The sequence below is a fragment of the Denticeps clupeoides genome, chromosome 7, assembly GCF_900700375.1.
Source record: "Denticeps clupeoides chromosome 7, fDenClu1.1, whole genome shotgun sequence".
Taxonomy (NCBI): domain Eukaryota; kingdom Metazoa; phylum Chordata; class Actinopteri; order Clupeiformes; family Denticipitidae; genus Denticeps; species Denticeps clupeoides.
In genome coordinates this window covers 8,348,401-8,369,642 of record NC_041713.1, presented here as the reverse complement: position 1 = coordinate 8,369,642, position 21,242 = coordinate 8,348,401, and the positions used below count along the sequence as shown (strand labels likewise).

Here is a 21,242-nt window from a genome sequence, read left to right as displayed (position 1 = left end):
GGTGCAGGACCTCTTTACTCAGAACCATGTTCCCTCACACTAGCCTGTAATTTGTGTACCACTGTCTCCTACAAACGTCCCAACCTTCAGAACACAAGAAGATTCAGAAGCTCTATGAATGTGTTGGGGGTGGGGTGGAGATCACTTTAAATATTCACATTCTTTTAATGTAGACTCTGAGGCAGTCATTGCTACAGTTGCCATGGAAACAACACTCCCACTTCCCCTGTTATCCATGTCGACCATGGCCGGTGCGAGTCCTGGAGTGATTTCCGCTGTGAAAAGGTGTTAAAATAAAAGCCTTTCCCTCGTTCGCAGGGGACATTTCACGCTCCTCAGGACACAGCGGGCACCATGGCGGTCTGGACACGTCAGGACAGGGATGCACACGATGTCCTGCAGAACTCATACATGCTAAATTTGTGGTTGTGTAAGCGAAGCCCCCCTCCCCTGCCACATTCTCGTCCCTGTGCACCCCCCATGTTCTCCCCCGACGGGTCACGTCCTTGGCTCAACCCATGTCAGATGAGGACGAGGACAGAAAGGGTCAGTTACTCATATAACTGCGTGCCGGGGACAGCGACACCTGCTGGCTGCTCCAGGATCCTCAGAAATCAGGCAGTAGAAGGAGTCTCATTGCAGGGAGGAGAGAAACCAGGTCAGGCTTTAGTGCCAAGTGATGTGAGATAAAGGGGCATGAGATTGAAAAACAGATCTACCAGGCTTCCTGTCTTCCATCTCAAGCTGAGCGAGAGAGGATGAGTCGTGTTTTAATCCCACTCATGAAATAACAAGGTTCTGGGTACAACAACATAATATCCGCTGCATCAAAAAAGAGAATAAACAGAAGAAATGAAAGATGCTGTGAAACTAGCTTTGACCTATAACAGGGACCTTCTGAGCGCTGCAGGATTTTATTCCACGATGACGTAGTGTGTTCCCCCCATGTAGTTCTGGGCTGTTTCCTCACCGTTCTCAAGATTATTTGAACCCCTCGAGGTGGGATCTTGCATGGAGCCCCAGGTCAGGGGAGATTGTCCATTTCCTAATAATTTTCTTTTGTTGATCTTTTGTCACCAGGCTGCTTGCCTATTGTAGATTGTCCCTGGGTGTCCTGAGACAGCTCTCTGGTCTTGGCCATGGTGGAGGTTGGAGTCTGACTGTTTGAAGGTGTGGACAGGTATCATTTATACAGATAACCAGTTCAAACAAGATCCATTAATACAGGTAACGAGTGAAGAATAGAAGAGCTTCTTCAAGAAGAAGTAACAGGTCTGTAGCTGCTTTCTGCACCATTATACAAATCAATTATTTAAAAATCATACAGTGTGATTTCCTGTCTCTCATAGTTGAAATGTCCCTATGGTGAACATTTCAGACCTCGCTCATATTTTTAAGTGGGACAACTTGCACAATCGGTGGCTGCCAAATACTGTACTTTGATGCAAGCAAGGCATTGCTCTTATGGTGAATAAAGCAATTTGTATGTTATGGCTTCATTATTTCCCCATTTATTATTAAATATATGAAGGTAAGCAGTACAAATATAAAGTGCGCTTGGAGTAAATGGCCACTGGGGAAGATGTGGAACTGGCCCATATAACAAACAACTATATTAATATCATTACTGTGATATTAACATTCCTACTGTTATAAGTAACATCTGAGTACTATGTTATAACTGACACGATTGCATCAGTGGTATAATTTCATATTTATGACATACCAGTATATTTAATGTGCCAAAGTGGTGATCATTTTATTAACTTAATATATTAATGGCACTACTTTGAAATGGGTGCTGTGCACTAAGCATTGGGCTTATATACCAGTGTAAGGTCAGGGGTTGGGATTTACATAAATATGAAAAAAGAAGTGCCTTGTTTTTAACAGCATCTTTATGTTTGTAGTTATTTCTGTCACATGATTTTTAATTGTGTTTTAATAAACCGTTTAAAATGGGAGGAGCCCAGTCATTTGACAGCTATGACGCACACTTCTTCCTCTATGTAGATTATTTAAAATGCGCCCATCAATATTAATTATATCATGTTAATAACGTAGTATTTTTTTCATGAGGGTTTACACCTGGCAGTGGTAACTTCAGTCATGTCCCATTGCATTTAGCAGACTCTTTTCCCAGAATATAGTTATTAACTTCATTATTATGAATTTTAAACACCCTGCTCTACGTGGGAGCAGAAAAAAAATCTAACACAATCAATATGCACACAACACCAAACAGAAATGTGTCTTGATCATGTGGCATGTGTGAAGAACTACATTCTGTATCTGGTGTATAAAGACCGATGCTATGTGCACCGTCACAACATTAGTGAAAAGTGAAGTGATTGTCACATGTGATACACAGCAGCACAGCACACGGTGCACAGGGTGAAATTTGTCCTCTGCATTTAACCCATCACCCTGAGTGAGCAGTGGGCAGCCATGACAGGCGCCCGGGGAGCAGTGTGTAGGGACGGTGCTTTGCTCAGTGGCACCTTGGCAGATCGGGATTCAAACCGGCAACCTGATTACGTGGCTGCTTCCTTAACCGTTAGGCCACCACTGCCCCATGTTGGAGTGTTGGCGTGCTATGACAGGAAACGGGATCACCAGGTGATGAACTGCAACCGTGCTGTGACAGGAGACGGGAGGACGATGGGAAGTGGAGCGACCACCCCTGTTATCCTCTGCACATGGAGATGCATGGACCAGCCAGCAGGACAGGAACCGCAGTTACAGTTCATGTACAATGTGTAAGCTTGTGTTTCATTCACAGTGTAATAAATAATGTCACTTAGTGTCATTTTGCCCACAGACTGAAAAGCTGAGAGTCTATTTGTTCCATAACTTTCCCTCTGCTGCCAGCCTGTCATTGAGTTGGCACAGTTGGCGCAAGAACCCGTCGTTGGGTCCAATCTCCCTCCTCTGCCGGATCATGGCCACAGCTGATCTCACGTCCATCCTGTGGCGGAGCATCAGGTAAGCAATGACCAGTGAAGGCGAGCGGCTGTAGCCTTCTCTGCAGTGAACGTAGACCTTCCCTGAAGACCAAGAGAGAAGATGCACTGTTTAATAGCTGAGCTTTGCCAAATTGTGCTGAAATAATTGTGTTCAATTGTGTACATCACACAGCAACCTGAGCTCATCACACTATCATCTACTGCTGTCCTATAAAAATAAAAAACAATTTAAACCTATTTTTGCAGGACCTACAACATTTTTGAGCAACTTCTGGGGGGCCTGCACACCAGAGACAGCATAGTTATTCAATATTTTTAACTTATAAAAAGCCTCTGAAAAGAATCATACAACTCAAGGAGCCAATATCTTAAAAAAATATTATTAATTATTAATTTTGTGCTTGTGAAACCAAAAATCAAGGCTAAATGACCAACGGACCTCAACAAGGCCAACATTGTCCACTAGTGATGTAAGGATGGTGCATGTATGGTGCAGGCCTAATAAAGTACATTTAGAAAGTTCATTAAAGTAAATGAGCACTAATGATAATATAATAAATCATAAATAATGATTCCTGCTTGCCTTTCATTGGCACCCTGTTCTTTGACAATGCAAACCCTCAAATTTCTAATTACATCTTTAGTAACAAATGTAAGGTCCTTTGTGCACAGAAACCTCCTGTATTGTCTTCTGATTGGCTTATCAGGTCAGAATTTACTTGATCAAACTGTTTTGAATATAGCATCCTTAAGCAGCTCTACCAACCTTACCCTTCCCATGCTTGTATGCTAGTGCCTTCTCAATGAATTCTGCTGCTTCCTCGAAATAGACGCTGAGGTCGAAGTGGTCTGTGTCGCTGGCTGGGATGCCATGATACGTGATCCCAGTGCCGGCGTAGAACTCAGCGCTGGTGTTGACGTGCATAAAGGAGTTTCCTTCGGCCGCGTTCAGGACATGGCTCACCCCCATCCGCTTCAGGCGCATCACATTTGTGGCCACAAACCTGCAGTGACACATGCAGAGCAGACATGGTATAAAAAATGAACATTATGCAACAGGCACAAATGTTCTTTCCTTGTTTTTGTGTTTCTACAAATGGGGGGGGGGGGGGGGTGTATGAGCTACGGGCAGTATGAGCTAAACACCACATCAATAAAACACCAACTACAGCCCTCGCTCACTCCACACACATAGATGAACACGCACAGCTCAATTATTGATTACAGCATCTGAAAGGGGGGCAAAGTAAGAGAGCAGCAAGCCAGCATTCAAAATGTATTTTATTATACAACATCCCACCCATCACAAAACAAAATACAATTTATAACCCATCATTTTTTTTTTTGTTTTTTTACAACGTATTGTAATATCAATGGACTAGAGGTGTGGAGGTAATTATACATTTGTAATAAAAATATTACATATTCCAGTACTTAACCAAGACTAGTGTGTGTTGTGTACAGTACAGGCCAAAAGTTTGGACACAACTTCTCATTCAATGTTTTTTCTTTATTTTTATGACCATTTACATTGGTAGATTCTCACTGAAGGCATCAGAACTATGAATGACCACATGTGGAGTTATTAAAACACAAGTTGTCACCTGAAATGGTTTTCCAACAGTCTTGAAGGAGTTCCCAGAGGTGTTTAGCACTTGTTGGCCCCTTTGCCTTCACTCTGCGGTCCAGCTCACCCCAAACCATCTGGATTGGGTTCAGGTCCGGTGACTGTGGAGGCCAGGTCTCCACTTTTTGTTAAGTACATAACTCCACGTGTGTTCATTCATAGTTTTGATGCCTTCAGTGAGAATCTACCAATGTAAATGGTCATGAAAACAAAGAAAACATATTGAATGAGAAGGTGTGTCCAAACTTTTGGCCTGAACTGTATGTGCATGTGTGTGAAGGAAAGAGGGACATGGACGACACAGGGGTGACATGAAGACGGGGACCAGTACATAAAAATAGCCTTTCTATTTCTACAGCACGTGGGCGTGGCGCCAATCACACACCCCCGGCTATTTTAATTTCGCGCTTTTTAAACACGCAAACTGCTCAAAAGTCAACCGAATGGCAATTCAGATAAATAAGAGCGCATGCGCCTGGTGGTGACACGACGCACAGTTCATACGGTTTCCGTCTCGCGGCTGAACGCAAAAACTCACGCACGCGTTGCCGACGTAAATCCGCGGGGAGACCTCGTTCACGTGTTTGGACGGCATCCGGTAAAAGCCGGTCTCGTCCGTCAGCAGGTCGTTCAGCTGCTGCACGGACACCTCGTAGTCCAGCATGTCGACCCGAGAGTGGAGGTCGCTTCGTTCCGCTTCGTTCTCCTCCAGCGGCTGGCGGGACGCGGAGCGGCGCCGAGCTGCACTTCCCCGTCCGACCGCCAGGTGGCAGCAGCGGACCGCCGAACCCGCGCCGCGGCAACTCAGTGGCCTGGCGCCGGATTTAAACACACCAAACGCGAGAAGAGACGTCGGAATTAAAACGTCGTTTCGAAAACGGTTGGAATGAAAAGGAAGATGGGCTTAGCGCAGGTCCGAGCTCCTCGGAACTCCACTGTGGTCTCAACAGCCCAATTAAGCAAGGGGAGCGCGCATAACGAGCTTTTAACTAGTTTGACTCCTGCTGTCAAAACACACACACACACACACACACACACACACATTTAACTTTACCATATATAACTTTGAGGAAAATGCGAAAAGTCATACACGAGAAATAATTTTCATCTATTAAATCTACAACTGTGTTCAACGCAATCCTGAAAAAGAGCAACGATGTGGTTTCGGGTTCAGTCTGTAGACGGTAAAGAAAGAGCTACTACCTTTATTCGTTGGTTAGATTTGGTAAAGATATGCATATAATATCACATCATTATGGGCAGCGGCAGTAGTGATGTGCAAAAACACAGGAAATGCTGGGTTGTCGTTTTATTAGCAAGAACTGGCTTTTATTTGTCGTCTTCTTTGTCCTATTTCTTATTTTCCACTATTCCACGTTTGCTTATTATCTAGAACAGTATATATTTTCAGCAATAGAATAACAGAATGTTTCCTTCGTTTGCTTGTGAGGCTTTTTGTTTATATGCATTTACGTTTTTGCTGACGTTATGCTCTACAATTTTAATTACATCAAATATATTCATCACAATAAAAAAAGAGACGGAAAGGTGCAAATAAATAATGCAATTTCGAGCTACCGTTACCGCTGTAAGAACTTTCTGAAGTCAAATTTCTTCTTATATTCTACACTCTACATGGTTTATATGGCTTATATGGACTTTTAATGCGATGTTCGCGGGGGGGATGTTGCATCACTGCGGTATTTCTGTAAGAAATAAGCCGTTATATGTTTAAAACTCAGTTTTCCTGTCACTTCAGGGACATTCGCGTGTGTTGAGGACACGCAGCATGTTCTCCAGTCGACGTAGGGACTAATGTCGTCGTTCGAAGTAGATTTGGTCGATTTGTGAGCGCTCTCCTCTCGAACTGGAGGCTGACCAATCGGAGCCCAGAACGCCAACGCGCGCTCCCGCTGCGCTCGTGGACCGTCTTCGTTTCGGACCCGTCGCGTGGTTCAGGTAGGGGACTGTAAAAAAAAAAAGAGGATGAACGCCGTGTCTGTGGAAATCCCCCCCGGGACCGGACAGGAGTGGGAGGGCGACGGGAGTTACTACGGACACCGGGAGTACTACCAGTCCTACTCGCAACCCGTTAACCCGTACCGGTACCAGCAGTACAGCCCGGCCGCGGGGGAGTCCCACTATCCCCACGCCACGTACCAAGGTAACGCAGTCTGTGTACAGAAATGAACAGAATTAAACAAAGTTATTTATTAATAACAACGACTATACTTATATATTTCCCAACTATAAAATGTTCTTGCTGCAGTTGTGATTAAATATTGAAAAAATTCGTTTGTAAATCTTCAGTTATACACCAAAAATATTTCAGGACGGCGGGTTTATTTTTTCTATTATCTGAATTGGGCATAATAAAAAAAATATTACAACAACTTTTTTAATTAATTCCGCCAAATATATGAAGCCTCATTTAAAGTCCGTTTATTATCGACAGAAGAAGCGCGGCCCGAGGTCCGGACGGCCGGCGGGAAGGCGAGGAAGGCGCGGAAGCCGCGCACCATCTACTCCACCCACCAGCTGTCCACGCTGCAGCGGCGCTTCCACGAGGCGCAGTACCTGGCGCTGCCGGAGCGCGCCGAGCTGGCGGCGCGGCTGGGACTCACGCAGACGCAGGTGAAGATCTGGTTCCAGAACCGGCGCTCCAAGTTCAAGAAGCTGGGCCGGAGCGGCGGGGACTCGCCGCCGTCCCCCGCGACGTGGGCTCAGCCGCGCCACCCGCCCCAGCAGCCCACCTTCGCCACGGGTCACGGCCAGCACTGGCTTCACCGCGGGTCCCACGTGTGCCACATGGCTCCGCCGCAGAACGTCTACTGACGCCGCGCTGGTCACCCCGAGGACAATTTTGTAGATGGATTTTTAGAACTTTTTACGTGTCTGTTGAATGGTGGGTGAATGGTGGGTGCTTTTTGCTCTTCCCGTAGTCCCATGTGTTGATATTGGCTGAATCAGGGTCACAAAATTGCTTGTCACTGATATTAAAGGACGCCTCAGAATAATCAGTGGAAACATGCACATTTTGATCCTAAAAAGTGTCGCTTCATGATTAACCGTGAAATATTGAAATGGAGAACATTTTGTTTCACCACCAGTTTTTGCGTATTTCTCATCCCACTCAGAAGCTTCTTCTTTTTTTTCTTTGAGTGGGGGAAATTCAGACAAAATTCTCATATATATGAATGAATGTGAAGAGCAAAATTTTGGGGGAAATATCTCTATATATAACTCTAAACATTCCCAACTTTTTGCTCTTGTCATATATATGTATTTTATTTCAAAATCCAATTTCAGGGTTTTTTTTTGTTTTTTTTTTACCAATTTTGCTCTTGTCATTCAGCAGTAAAAGCGCAGTATTTCAGTATTAATCCTCAAACTGAAAACATCACGTGAATATTTTTTTTATATTGTCACATCTGCCTTATTGACCTGCGTAGACTTCAGTCAGTAATTGGAAATTAAAAAGAAGATTCCTCTGTTCCTCTGATGTGCACTTTTGCTAATAAATCAATTGCATTCATTGTATTGTACTTTATGAAATAAAAAAAATGAACTTTTGTATCATCATTATTATAGTGCAAAGTGCATTCTTCTCTATATATTATCGTTACCAAGCATGGATGGGCTGCTTGCTCGCCTTTGTGCCATCTTGTAAGTTTGCTACATGTGTGGGCCGCCGTCCCCCTGCACCGCGGTGTCTGTCACCACGGCGATGGCACCTGTCAAGAGACTATTAGTTATGGCCAGTTGCGGGGAACTCTAGGATATCATAAAGGGAAGACAAAGCCTCTCCACATGTTAGCAAGTTCTCTTGGTCTTAGCCTGTCCAAACATCATGTCAAATCGTGTCACGGACCCGGGTGGCAGCGCTGCACATGGCTTTAAATCAGGGTTAGCTGGAGGGTGGCTGGGAAGCGGCGCGGCCACCAGCTGCATGGAGCCCCTTCAAAAGCCTGCGGGGCATATAAAGTTTCTCCCGAGCCAAGGCGGTCAATCGCCACAGTCATTTCTGTACGGGCAAGAGAACGACGCATGCGGTATTCCCAGCAGCTGGGCCGCCGCGCTTGGCCCCTGGACGACCCCTTGACCCAGGAGGAATGGACATTCGCCCCGATCAGTCGTTAGCATCTGGCTGACGAGGGAACTGGGGGTTATATTTAACAGTCCTGGCTTGCCATGAAGGCAGTGGGCCTGTCAGGAGGGACACAGGACGCTGTTTGGAGCTGAGCTCAGTACACAGGTCACAGAATAAAAAATCTAGTACTGATTCAGCATTGTTTTACTTGTGGCATATATGTTGTGCCATTTGAAATTCCCCCCCAAAAATTTAAACATTAGTTACGTCCAAATATGCATGTAACTACACTTCAATGAAACATATTTCATGCAGTAAATAAATCCCAAGGCATGCGTTTCGTCCCCGTTTATTACAAAAAAACATATTAGTAGTACAATTATTCAATGCATTCAGTAATGTCTTTAATTAAATTAGTTTTAAAAGGACTGTTTTGTACAAACAACAGATATTATATTGGAAAATTTTGGATATTTGCATGCTAACATGAAAGTTAAAATTGGAATTGTGAACTATCCAGAATATATTTTACTTACCTGTGGAAGGGCCTTAAGTGAAATTTGGCATACATACATCGCGTAATATCAGGATGATTTACTGCGGACTTCGACGCTGGCCCGCTTCATAGTAAAATAGACATTTGTAGTCTGGAAATTGCCAGTAATTATACTGTCTGAGTGAAAGCTCCATTTCACAACCATGACCCCATCTGACCTTAAATTGATGTGCCCATTTCAAAAAGCGTTGGGTTTTCTTAAAATAGCACCTTGCTGCTTGTACAGATGTTCGCCAAGTAATAGATCTGACCCCATCTTTATACTTTGGTGACATTTGCGGCACTGCCTAATCTTTCACATGCACGGCGTGCTACATGAGCTTGTGCCGGAGATGCTGACTGCATTTCACAAAAACAGATTCTAAAATCTAAAATCCCTGAAGAATACAGTTTCATTGTTATAATTAAAACTTCTTAGAATAAAAATATTTCTAGTTATATAATAATAATTAATAATTTCACCAATATGACTGCATTTCATATAAGCAATTATTTGTGTTTTTTTGCACTTCAACTGAGACTCTAATGAATCATATGATTCTACTAATCTAGGCATTTGTATTGCAAAAAAGATTTGTATGAAGAATGACAGGAGAAAGCCATTTAAATAAAAGTCAATTCTGTCAAAAACATTGAGGACAGTCAAACGTCTGTAATTTATTTAAAAATCACACAAAAAATCCACATCGGCGGCAGCTGGATGCTAAACGCAAGCTCCATCTGTCCTATTAAAGTCAATTAAACATCTGCTTGAGTGGGGAAAATTCATTTAGATCACACACATACACACATGCACACACACACACACACACACACACACACACAAAACCCTTCATGAAGCAAATTCAGCAACATCAAAAATGTTTACAGCCTTCACGTTGAAAACATTCCTGTGAGTGTTTTTTTTTTAAAGGTCTATATCCACATTTTAAGGGGAGTCTTGCGACCGAAATCTGTGAATCACGCTGTCGTGAAGGACCGTGGTGGCCCCCGTCACATCATCTGAGTCCTGGCCATCGAGTCCTGGTGGTGGCCGGGGTACCAGTGGCCAAAGGAGTTCATATATCCGCCAGAGTGCATGGGAGCGCCTTTGTTAGTCATGGAAACATCCCACAGAGGTGGCATTCCTGGTGAACAGGGGTTCGCGGATGGAGCGGTGTGGAGGGGATCTCCCTCAGCTCCACCCGGGCCGTGCTTCATGATCTTCTTGTATTTCGAACGCTTGTTCTGGAACCATATCTTCACCTGCGGCACAGAAAGGGGTTTGGTGATGGATCATTGAGGTGCAAATCTATTTACTTTGCGCATAAAACATTGATTTTTTTCCACAAAACAGTTCAATCACACCATACACAAATAGAATCCTGGATTTACAATTCCTGGGAAAATAATCCTCACAGAGAATCACAACTTGTCATCTAGGGATTTTTGATGGCATAATTGCAAGTGCAGTTGGGACTGGAGAATTGAAATTGAGCTATTATACAAAACCCACTTTTATTCTTTGGTTTATAGACATTTTTAGTAAAAAAAAAAAATCAGGGTTAAAAAAAGACTGAATCGCCATTACAGGACCGCTGGTGCCGCAGAACTGCAAACAGTCCATAGAGCCAATATTCGCGAAAAACAAAGGGGCGCCTGGGTGGCTTTACGGGGGAAAATGTGCCGTAAACAAGATGACAGACCAGTGCATTGCGGTCTTGGCACGCGCAGAAAAAAAAAATCTTTTCTTCTCTGAGACAAGGCCGATGGGGGTCAGCCGAGAGATATTTTGATTTGCCATTGACAGAATAGTTACAGAGCCGCAGCACCCACAGAGTTGTAAAATCCACACTAATGAACGGTAATTACAGTCACGCGTTCCAAGGGCTCCGGCTCAGATGTGGCGTGGAGGCTGATGCCATCCTTGTTACGTCCGTTGTCTGATAATAACGTTTTAATTAAAAAAAATGCGTCTGAGAAAAAACCTTTGAACTTGTGCAGGTGGCACAAGGAGAATCTGCACAATAATAAATATCAGAAAACGACTTATTGTTCCGTCCCCATCAGCCATCAGGGCAGGCGAGGATCATCACGCCACATCGTTCAGAGAATACGATAACTCCCACGATCTCAGTGGAAAATCAATAAACGCCTTCTTACAGGTTTATAACACGGTCCCTATAAGTGGCCTATAACAGCGTGGGCCTGCTGCAGAAAGTCTGCGCTTCGCACGGACTTGTCAGAGTAAAACCTGCACGGTGTTCCTGTCGGTCCGAGATGTCGGGTAATTACATCATTAAACCAAAAACAACGGCCGTGTGCCACCTGTTCAGCTCAGCGTTGGTGTCTGGCTCTGCCACCCGAACCACAGCCCACGCTTCTACTGGGGGGCACTGGGATCGCGTGTCGAACGGCGTTTGGAAAAGGAGAAACTGCGGAATGGAAGCCGTTTCCTCGAGGGTCCAGGCTCCCCTAACGTGATGAAAAACGCAGAATGCAGAAGGGTGCGCGTTACAGAAAACGGACGGGTGCGTGATCACCATCTGGCCACGCGGCGGTTAGGAAACATGATGGATTTGTCGGTCGTACTGAACAGGCAGAGTCTGCGACTTTGGCCGACCGGAAGTACGTGTTTGGTCCTGTCGCTGTGATGGTCTACAGAAGCCAAGAGGTCAATCGTGAAGAAATGGGTCCCCATGCAGGTGACGGGGACGAATAATGGACTGTAGCTGCTGCTCGGTCCGCCACTACCTCGCTGCTCGTGGTGGGCTTTGCTTTACTTCGGGTTTTTACGTTAAAAAGGTTGCTTTGTGGAACAGCATAATTCAACGTACACGTAACGGTGGCAGATTTATGGGTGTGGATCATGTCAAGGAGCGCAGTCTCTTCTTTTATTCTTATATTACTTGGTTTGTAAATCGTCATTAAATTTCAGCCAAAAAAAAAAAAGGCCTCCGCTGTGATGGAGCTGCACTGATTTCGAACACCTCAGACCTTCTTCCTGCACGTCACATTTCTAAACACGAGCAAACGTTGCACGCGATGGACAATTTAGGAGTTACAAAAATGGCCGTAATACGTGAACATTTCATGCTGAATATTACAATTTCCGAGGCCTGCTGTCATTAAATGCAGGAATTGTGATCTAGGAAACGAGAATTAATCTCACATTTTCCTGACTTGTCTTATATGTGCATAGAAAATAAAAAAAGGTTTAGTGCGAGAAAAAAAAAGACTAAGCATTGCACATTATAGATACTGAACGAATAGAGGAATTTCTCGGACAAATTCTGACATTACTCTAGATGTCACATCCATTTCAATTTATTCATTCATTTAAATAAGACAAACCAGAGGAACGTGTTTCCATCTGAATTCCCGACTGTTTGCAAACCAACCGTATTCATTTTTACTGCCAGGCCAAAAAAAAACGGTGTCCCCTCCATTAACCGGCAGAGGTCAGAGGGCACGAGATTAGGGCTTCAATTAACCTGAACATCAGCATAGCAATAAGACTGGTGAGCAGAGCTTGTAAAGATGGGCTCGCTGTGAACTCATTACAGGAGAGGTGGGATTTCCCTGATTGCTGGGGCCGAGTCCACAAACCACCTCAGTAATAAATTTTTTTTTAAATCATATCAGTCACGTTACTGTTGTTCGAATTTTACCCAACATTCTGTGCATCGCTTATGCACCCAAGCAAATTATTCCTACAAACCACAAACGCAGCAGCCACATGATGATAATAATGGACCATAGTAATAATAATAATAATAACTGGAATGAACCACAGGGGCCGGTGAGGGGTGCAGGAGACCCCTACCTGGGTCTGGGTCAGGCCCAGCTTGGCGGCCAGGTCGGCGCGCTCGGGCAGGGCGAGGTACTGGGTCTGCTGGAAGCGCTGGTTCAGGGCCTGCAGCTGTAAACTGGAGTAGATGGTGCGCGGCTTGCGGATCTTCTTTCCTTTCCCGTTCAGGCGAATTTCTCCATTTTCGATGACCGCTGCTTTCTCCTGATCTGAATAAAAATGATCACTATAATCACCATATAATGTCTATGCAGCTACGAAAATGTACAATAATAAATTAGCAGATATAATTATAACATTTTGAATTAGGCAGGGAATCTATTAACTGAAACATATTTTGAAAAACCTATAACTATCTTAATGTCACATATCTTTAAACAATTATGTAAGTAAGATTTTTGCAAACATAGTGTTACGATTATAATTATGATCATGATCGCGCAGGTGAGTGTGATAATGGTTTTTGTTGTTATTATTAATATTTATTTGTTTAGCTGCTTGATTGTGGTAGAGTACGTGACATATTAATGTTCTATATTAGATGGATGATTTTCGTGTATAGCTAAAGAAAATAATAAAAAAGCACATTTTAATACCATTCGTAATGTCATACATCTTTAAACGATTATGTACGCAAATCTTCTGGTGCTATTAATACGATTATAAATATGACTGTGATGACAGAGCCGGGTTTTTTTAGTCGTATTTCTCTCTGTGCCTGGTTAGCAGTGTTGGTAATATTGCAGCCGGGACGTGAAAAGAAGGAGATGGTTTAATAAAACGACGGATTTTCTCGAAGGTTCCGGCTTGCGGGCAGCCGGAGGGCCGAGTAACGTCAACGAGGAGCTCATAACGCACCGAATAATTATTATAATAGGACATTATTATTACTATAAAGGGTTTGCGTAATATGTTTCGTAGTTTATAAATAATAATAATAATCTTTTACATAATGTTCGTAATCGCAGGAACACATACTATGAACATTTGGCTACTTTTAATGTGCATATGAAAGGTGAAATAAAGGCGTGGACGTGGGGGGGGGTCACTCACCGGACTCGTCTATCCTGGAGTGTCCCAGTGCGCTGCTGTGGCCGCCGTGCTGGTACGGAAGGTAGGCGCTGGGGTGGTGGGCGCTCACGGGTGGGTACGGGTACCCGAGGGTGCGGCCGTAGGAAGACGCTGCGGGGGAGAAGGGGGCGTCGTGCTGCGCGGGTCCGGCCGGGTGCAGCCCGTGGACGGGGTAGTGTCCGTGGGACAGGCCAGGCGAGTGCTGCTGGTGGGCTGGATAGCCGTGGCTGAACTCCAGGAAGGCGGATTTGGAGGGGTCCGAGGCCACCAAACTGTCCGACATCGAACTCATAGTCATTATTGGGTCATGATCGGCCCATCAGCCCGAGATCCGAGACGAACGGAGACGCGCGACGCGGACCGGACTCCGGCCATGAGCTCTGAGGAGCTGCAGATCTTCTCTGGACGTTTCGAAGCCCCGCGGTGGGCGTGGCTCGGCGGGCGCGGGCACGTGCGTACGCGGCCTCTGATTGGTTGAGGCCCGGCCCTCTCGGTCGTAAACAACGTTCCGCGCTGATCAGAGGGCCGGACCGATCACCGCCGATCACCAGCGGCAGATTGCAGATTCGATTCTTCAGGTGTCCAGAACCTTCTGGAGACCTCGGTTTTATTTTTTACAAAATGAGTTTTAATAAATCGTCAAATAATCAAAAACGATCAAATTAACAAAAAGAATCATAATAACAAGAAGAACAAATAATAATGGTTATAATAATCACATCGCTATTATTTTATTATTACTTCTTTATACTATATATGTATATAGTAATAATAAGTCATTCTATTTTTTCCGCACTGTTTTTGTCTTCTAATTTAATGTACCTGTAACACACAAAATAATGATCATGTGTCACTTGCGGTCGCCTCTCAGAAAACAGGACCAAAGCGCAGAAATATGACAATTGTTCTATATGGTTTTGGAAAATCTTTCGGTGACAAAAGTCGCGGCTGCGCGCCCTCAAAATGAAAATTGTGGGATGAACGAAACATTTGAAATGTTGAGAGGTGTCGTGTCTTTTAAATGTTTTTTAACAGGACGAGTGTGTGTCTGTGTGTTTCTCTGACTGGCGACGAAGGGCCAGTTAACAAGAAATCATTTTCAGAATAAGATGAATTCACTTAATAGTTAGATGCAAATAGCGAGTATTTTTTTGGTTTTGATTGTATTTTTTATTCCATTTCAGTGTTTTTGAGCTCCAGACCGGGCCTGCACGATAAATCAGCCCTCCGCCTGAATCGGGCCACGATGTCCTGCTGTCGGGTGACAGTCCCCCATAGGTGTGAAATATTAGACCCCGCAGAAAGTCGCGGGCGGTAACCGATCCCGACGAACCACCACTAATTTACCGCGTTTTTTTTTTCAGAACGCAGACCGAAAGCGTTAAAGGCTCTCAGTTGGCCTCATCTGGCCAATAAATTAGGCACAGTTGACACAGTCGTCATCCGAGAACGAGCTGTTGAACAAACGACGAAAAAAATTAATTAATACAGTCATGATATATAATTATATAAACCTAATAATGTTATTATATGGCGGAGCAGTTTGCGTTAATCGATCGGTGCGCGGGCAATATTTCTGTTTAATTAACATATGCACACACACACACACACACACACACTGATCGAATATATGAATATTTATATGAATGTATTCCTTGATGCTTTATAGCGTCAGAATGTGGGTGTAGGAAAGACGGACAGACGGACCGGCGCGTTCCTGCAGGTTTCCCGCCGCGGCGTGACGTGCGCGCGCCCGCGCCTTCATCTCGCGCCAGCATTCCTCAGTAACCGTCGGGACACGCCCTCTCACACGCATTCAACTCGCGCGAGAGGTCAGGGTGGTGACCTCTGAACCCGTGTGCCTGCCTTGGCAGGAGACTGCCCGTCCTCGCCGATAAAAGCAGACACAGTCAGAACTGCGGTTATTGTTGAAGTTGTGGTAATTATGCCCTTATTAAATGTTAATATATGTATTAATAACAGCAGATAGAACTATTACAGGGCTGATGATCATTCATTTGAGCGTTGCCTGAATTATGAAATGAATGGATACAAGAAAATTTCACACAAAATTAGTCTGGAAAAAGGAGGTTGGCGAAGGCGATTTTAACGGCTGAAATGTGTGTATATATGTATGTGTGTGTGTGTGTGTGTGTGTGTGAAAGAGAGCTGTAAGGAGACAGAAGGAAGACGTGGGACCTGCAGCAGGGAGACTCTCTCCAAGCTTGTAATTAGCAGCGCATTACAGAGCACAACAAAGGCGGTCCCTGGAGTCACGGTGCGAGCGCCGGACCCGTCTGTGGTTTTCCTTCACACTCAGGGGAGAAGAGTTAATAACAATACTCCTCAACTAAGACTAGACTGCACGGCGTCTGCTCTCCCACTCCTCCTGCGTGTGTGTGTGTGTGTGTGTGTGTGTTTATAGGTGTTTATAGGTGCAGCGGGGCTGTACTCTTCACTAACAGGGCCTGCGGACCACGTCCCTCCGTATTCTGTTTATTTTCAGCAACAGGGCCGACATTTCTGATTCGTGGCACACGGGGAATCGCATTTCTTCATCACCTACAAACCCAGAAACAAAAACTCCATGTCCGAGTCCAAGAGGTGTGAAGCTTTGAATTCTCCTTTATATATTTAAGCTATTTGAAACACGTGAAAAGGCTCCAGAGAGGTTCTTTTGATCTTTGCCTTGCCATAGGGCGCTGGATGCAACCGAAGACCTTAAAAGTCAGCGTTGCCGTTTTTTTTTTTTTTTTTTTACAGAAGCAGTTTACCTCAACTCAATTAGCTGCGTCACACCTTGGGCCCTTACAGGGTGAAGGGAGCTGCTTTGAAGATTTTCTATGGGGCCTGTCACCAAGGTGGCCCACCACCACCCGGTACCGGACTGAGTCACGCCCAGAGACAGGTTCAGGCTCATGAAAATAAAAATAAAAAAACGCAAAAAGCGAGCGTATGTGGTTTACTTATTTATTTGTTTCGCTGGATCGTGCCTGCGTGGTAAAACCCTGGCGGAGTGGGTAGAAATTCCTCGGCTGAGACTCTGTAAAAGCATTCGAGGTTTATTACGGGCCCATTACATTTGAAAGGATTCCTAATGGCGCGTAATTTTCATGCGGCACCTGCCTCCACGAGACTCTCCTACGGGATCGTTTCCACTGATAGGCCATGTGGGTTTATTTAAGACCATTTAAATAAGTTCTAATGCAGAAATGAACCAGTTCAATACTTAGTCAGGAGGGAAAAGGCTGAGACAAGAACCAAGACGTATCATTTCTTTACTTTTTCATGCATTCTGGCGTGACTTAGTGTAAAAAACGTACTGTCACGTTATGTTTGGTGATAGTAACAATTTATTCAGACAATGACGCTGTTAAACAAAGCGGGTTTTAGTTGAACGTGGACAGTTTCACTCATAGACAAAACAAACAAACAAAAAAAACCTGAAAAGATTTCATCCCCCAGAGATTATAGTTGTGCTGGTAATCAACATTTAATCGTTGCTACTGCCAATTATGGTGACCAAAGGGACCGATATGAAAGTGAAGCTGCGTGTCTGAAGCTATGGGGCTCCAGTTGGAGTTTGACCTCATGAACCCGGGACCTCATCTGCATGCAAATCCCATTAAGGAGAGAGGCACGAGAGACACGCCAGGACAATTAAAGCTCTTCACAATCAGTAATTAAAAAAAAAAAAAAAGTGTATCCCTCAGCCTTGCCCAGGAGTGAAGGAGTGACACAGTTCCCATCAATAATTCCTGACTTGAATGTGGGTTTGGGACGAGTCCTTTCTCATGGCGGGTACACTCGGAATTCAATACAAAGTGCATTCACTGAAAATGATAACGTTTAAAAAGGAGACAGCATACAGGCAGCTGAAGGCGGCGGACGATCTTATGAACTCGCTGCAGGCCCTTTGGCACGCCTGCCTTGTTAACACGCTCAGTGTCTTGCAGCGGTAGAGGGCGGGCGTGTACTCGTGCGTGCGCCCGGGTGGAATTTTTTTTTTTTTTTACATGATTCATGTTGTAATTTTGTCAATTTCATCTCTTTCGCCCGTCTCGTGCGTCAACATGTTATTCACGGCAGTTCGGCCTGTGCATGCTTCACACGTTCTGCCGACAGTTTTAGAGGATGTAGGAACGATACGGACGATAAAGTACAGTTTAGTGATGTGTTTGTGTTTTTCAGTCTGTGCCAACATCCAGGAACGTGTGGGCGGTTTTGAAGGCTGGTCTCTGGGTGTGAATAGTAATCTTTGTGTCAGAATGTATTCCAGCAAGTGTTCCTATTGTGAGTTTCAGAATGTGTTCATGAGAGTGTGTGTGTGTGTGTGTGTGTGTGTGTGTGTGTGTGTTGTACAGTAGTAAAAGGTTCACCCCGCCGAGAGGAGGAATCGGCTCCAGCGTTTTGGCGAACGGATGGTTTGTCTCCACTTCAAAAGGCTCCCTCTCCAGCCCCGCTGGCACTCTGAACAGAGCTGGGGCGTTCCTGCTCTCCCACCCTCTCTCCCGGCCTCCCCAGCCCCGTGCGGGAGCTGCCGTGTGGGAGCAGGCTTCGGCAGGCCTGCCTCGTGCCCGGAGGGACAGGAGGGCGAATGCAACTGGGAGCACAAGAAGTGGATGGTGGCCCACACCTTGCAGGGCTGTGTGAGGTCAATGTTTGGCCATGGAAAATTGGTCCCCAAAACCACACAGGCATGAACCAGTATGAATATTCTGTTGTGGCTGTGTTTTGGTGCACATTGGACACAATCATTTTTTTTTTTTAAACCAACCGAAACTTCAAAATGTTACTATTTTTATGATAAAACCGAAGACTCAAAACTACAAATGACTGATCAGCTTTAATGGTACACAATGGGACAGCACAGTTCGATGGTGAAAGAGTTCCCAGTCTACATACCCGTCATGAAGGTAAAGTGAGGTGTTTTTCACAGGAAAACCGAAATGTTTCTCCAGAATTACTTGGTCTCCGCATTCCCCGTAGCCTCTACTGAACAGGCGTGCCTGAACATTTGACATGTAGTGTACATTTAGTGTTTCCTTTTGTTTATTTCCGCGTAACAGCCCTATTAAGCATTTTGTGGTTAATTTCTAGATTTGAGGAACAATTGCTTTTGCCCACATGAGAATACACACACGCCGTTTTCTGTAACCCCACACCAATAACGCAAGTTAGGAATTTAACTGCCCTCTTCTGACCAATTAGCCCAAATCCGCTGTTAAGAAATGGCTGCAGCAGCAGCCCCCCGGGCAGAAAGAGGGTGTTGGGTCCATGGGAGAATATGCCGAGATCAGAGCTGACAGAAAGCAGGCCAACCTTCCCCCTCCACCTGTGCCAGAGGGGAGGGCCAGTCCTTGTGACTTACAGGTGCTCAAAACCTAATCCTCCAGCCCCCCTGTGTGCCTTTGGGTACCCTATAGCCGTGCTACACTCACCGACACCCACACACACCCACACTTGCACACACATACACACCGCAGCTGTGTCAATCCTATTATGTCCTTGACTGAACCACTGTCATCAATCATTTATGTTCTGAAGGTCTGACAATGTCCCAGAGAGTCATGAACGTCATGGCAAAAAGGGGAAACTGAATTGTGATGAGCCAATAAATGTGGCACAGATATACCACAATACCGTTTCATAGATACGAATAATTGTTCCAAATTGAAAAATGTATATATTTTTATATGTGGGCGCTGTGGCGATGAGCCCTGCAGTGGTGACTTCAAACCTGCACACAGAGGCCCTTGAGGCTGCTGCTGTCAGGAAAAAAAATCCATATCAAAAGAAAAGCAGCGCACAGCACAAGCAATGCTTCTGTTTGCCAGTGCTGCGGCAAATCAGTGATATTAATGCTGGAGGGTCAAGTCTTAATGACATGTGCCAAGTGTCACCCCAAGCACAGGAATAATATTACAGGTTAATGATGTTGAGACAGAACAACATGATCTTCTGTTCCTATGCCTGCTGCATTGCTGTGGCCGTAATGTAGACAGTTGCTTTCTTTAATCATGATTAATATTCATATAACTCTAAAACCACTGAAAGGTTTAGCTAATTTGAACAATTTGTCCGCCTTTGGTGTCCCGACTCATCTCTCCCTTGTTCTGCCCATGTTCACAGGGTCTGAATCACAGCGGCACACAAGGACGGAAGCTTAATGTAAAAAGCACAAGAGTTTTCACCAGGGTCCTAAAGAATTGAAAACACACACACACACACACACACACACACACACTCGCTCTCTCTCTCAACAGAACACACAGGCAACTGTGTCCTGCTCACTGTAACCTGATCTGTGATATTTTTAATTACATGCTCTCGCTTCAGTGAATTTAATGATGGTCTAGAGCTCACAGTCGTTTTCACACAAAAGATGTCGTGGGAACTACATGTGGCACAAGCTGAACAATTATTTCAAATTAATAAATTAATAATGCAGAGGCAGTGTGAGGTTACCAGAACATAAGTGAAACACCTAAAGTTTGAGTACAACTGCAAGTGGATATGGCTTTGAATCAGAAATTTAAAAGCACTATCAACAAGCTGCTGATGCTAACAATGATCCTGAAGATGTTTGTGAATCTGCTGCCGGGGGCATTCTGGTGCCAGAGATGTGCTCTCTGATGAACAGTAATGACATTCAGCTTTTATTCATTTCAAAACTGTATCTAGTGCAGTCTAGTTTAGACTCATTCTCATTTAGATCTAATCTGAATTGAAAAAAAAATCTAATTTAGAATTTTGTTGCGCCTGTTGGACATTATTTATGAAAAGGGGAATTCGGTTGAATTTTAGATGCAGTTCATGTTGTAACCACAACAGATGCCATTACACAGATGTCCATAAGGTTGCAAATATTATTTCCTTACTTGCATTTACATTTACAGCATTTGGCACATTCTCTTATCCAGAACAATTTACATGCATGAACATTAAATTGTTCATCACTGAAATCCCTCATTTGGTTCACTAAGGTGTAAATACCATCTCTAAATATCATCAGCTTATCATCAGCTTACCATACCATCTTTGTAAGGGGCAGTGGTGGCCTAGTTAACAAAGCGGTCCCATAATCAGAAAGTCTCCATCCACCAAGGTGCCACTGAGCAAAACGCTGTCCCCACACACTG

General features: G+C 44.5%; 3 protein-coding genes across 4 annotated transcripts; 1 reads left to right on the top strand and 2 right to left on the bottom strand.

Annotated features, from left to right (window-relative positions):
• Window positions 1–2,480: 2,480 nt before the first annotated feature.
• LOC114793383 (dual specificity protein phosphatase 3-like) lies at window positions 2,481–5,331 on the bottom strand. The gene is made up of 3 exons (XM_028985087.1): window positions 5,136–5,331; window positions 3,738–3,970; window positions 2,481–3,047 (listed from the first exon to the last, which is right to left on the bottom strand). The coding sequence occupies exons 1-3, from the start codon at window positions 5,255–5,257 to the stop codon at window positions 2,839–2,841; spliced, it is 564 nt and encodes a 187-aa protein (XP_028840920.1). The 5' UTR covers window positions 5,258–5,331; the 3' UTR covers window positions 2,481–2,838.
• Window positions 5,332–6,367: 1,036 nt separating this feature from the next.
• On the top strand, window positions 6,368–7,831 carry LOC114794724 (homeobox protein DLX-2-like). Of its 2 annotated transcripts, none has more exons than XM_028987466.1 (2): window positions 6,368–6,757; window positions 7,052–7,831. In XM_028987466.1, exons 1-2 carry the CDS (start codon window positions 6,580–6,582, stop codon window positions 7,426–7,428), a joined length of 555 nt encoding a protein of 184 aa, XP_028843299.1. In that variant the 5' UTR covers window positions 6,368–6,579; the 3' UTR covers window positions 7,429–7,831. The 2 variants fall into 2 exon arrangements, with proteins under 2 accessions (XP_028843299.1, XP_028843298.1); XM_028987465.1 differs by having other exon boundaries at window positions 7,049–7,831.
• Window positions 7,832–9,876: 2,045 nt separating this feature from the next.
• Window positions 9,877–14,489, bottom strand: dlx4a (distal-less homeobox 4a). Its single transcript, XM_028986467.1, has 3 exons — window positions 14,083–14,489; window positions 13,045–13,238; window positions 9,877–10,484 (listed from the first exon to the last, which is right to left on the bottom strand). Exons 1-3 carry the CDS (start codon window positions 14,396–14,398, stop codon window positions 10,233–10,235), a joined length of 762 nt encoding a protein of 253 aa, XP_028842300.1. The 5' UTR covers window positions 14,399–14,489; the 3' UTR covers window positions 9,877–10,232.
• Window positions 14,490–21,242: the final 6,753 nt, after the last annotated feature.

Bases quoted from the DNA above. Each gene is read 5' to 3' on its own strand.
- LOC114793383 (XM_028985087.1), bottom strand. From the start codon at position 5,257: ATGCTGGACTACGAGGTGTCCGTGCAGCAGCTGAACGACCTGCTGACG. The intron at 3,971-5,135 runs GTGCGTGAGTTT...GTGTCACTGCAG, and splicing joins CGGATTTACGTCGGCAACGC to GTTTGTGGCCACAAATGTGA. The intron at 3,048-3,737 runs GTAAGGTTGGTA...CTTGGTCTTCAG, and splicing joins AGCATACAAGCATGGGAAGG to GGAAGGTCTACGTTCACTGC.
- LOC114794724 (XM_028987465.1), top strand. From the start codon at position 6,580: ATGAACGCCGTGTCTGTGGAAATCCCCCCCGGGACCGGACAGGAGTGG. The intron at 6,758-7,048 runs GTAACGCAGTCT...TATTATCGACAG, and splicing joins TCCCCACGCCACGTACCAAG to AAGAAGCGCGGCCCGAGGTC.
- dlx4a (XM_028986467.1), bottom strand. From the start codon at position 14,398: ATGACTATGAGTTCGATGTCGGACAGTTTGGTGGCCTCGGACCCCTCC. The intron at 13,239-14,082 runs GTGAGTGACCCC...ATTTTTATTCAG, and splicing joins CTCCAGGATAGACGAGTCCG to ATCAGGAGAAAGCAGCGGTC. The intron at 10,485-13,044 runs GTAGGGGTCTCC...TCTGTGCCGCAG, and splicing joins TGGGCCTGACCCAGACCCAG to GTGAAGATATGGTTCCAGAA.